The sequence below is a fragment of the Asparagus officinalis genome, unplaced genomic scaffold (assembly GCF_001876935.1).
Source record: "Asparagus officinalis unplaced genomic scaffold, Aspof.V1 AsparagusV1_Un910, whole genome shotgun sequence".
Classification (NCBI taxonomy): domain Eukaryota; kingdom Viridiplantae; phylum Streptophyta; class Magnoliopsida; order Asparagales; family Asparagaceae; genus Asparagus; species Asparagus officinalis.
This window is the reverse complement of record NW_017973169.1, coordinates 24,647-25,216: the sequence shown is the minus strand read 5'-3', so window position 1 is coordinate 25,216 and position 570 is coordinate 24,647. Positions and strand designations below refer to the sequence as shown.

The 570-nt window shown below is 49.8% G+C and overlaps 1 protein-coding gene across 1 annotated transcript in view; it reads right to left on the bottom strand.

Moving 5' to 3' along the window:
- The window catches only part of LOC109828256 (protein CDI-like), a 997-nt gene extending 824 nt beyond the window's left edge, over nucleotides 1–173 (bottom strand). The window contains 1 exon segment of the mRNA XM_020395289.1: nucleotides 2–173. Within this exon segment, the coding sequence (XP_020250878.1) occupies nucleotides 2–107 (106 nt within the window). The 5' untranslated portion in view covers nucleotides 108–173.
- Nucleotides 174–570: the final 397 nt, after the last annotated feature.

Here is a 570-nt window from a genome sequence, read left to right as displayed (position 1 = left end):
GAGGAGTGCTTGAGGAGGGAGTGGACGCAGACCTCGTACGCCGCCGCCTCTCGGGGGTCGTACCCGATGAAGATCTTGAACGGCGACGGGGGAGGAGCGGATCCCATTTCGGAGGAGGAGGATTTTTTTGTTTTTTTTTTGGGGCGTCGTTCAGATCTGGATTGGATTCAGAAGTCCTGGGGAGGGGATTATAAAGAGGTGGAGGAGAACGCGGGGTCGCGTGGGGCCCAGGATTTCAGAGGGCTTGGATACTTTGGGGTGGCTAGATCTTCGCCGTTGGTTTTTGAGGGAGGGGAGGAGGAACCGGGGTTGGCTGTCCACCGACTGTTTTTTTGAACCGGGGTGGATGGAGCAACAGTGAGAAAGACCATGGGCCACAGCTGGGCCGTGTCAATGAATGTAATAAAACCACCGCCACTTGCCGTAGTGGTCCGTAAAATGTCTGCTGTCTATAGTAATAGAACCACCAGAATCTTTTATGAAGTCTCACGTTTACATCAATAATTTATTAGATAGTAGTATAAAATAACTTAAATGTTCATTATGATAAATTTTTGGAGAGGACGAGTG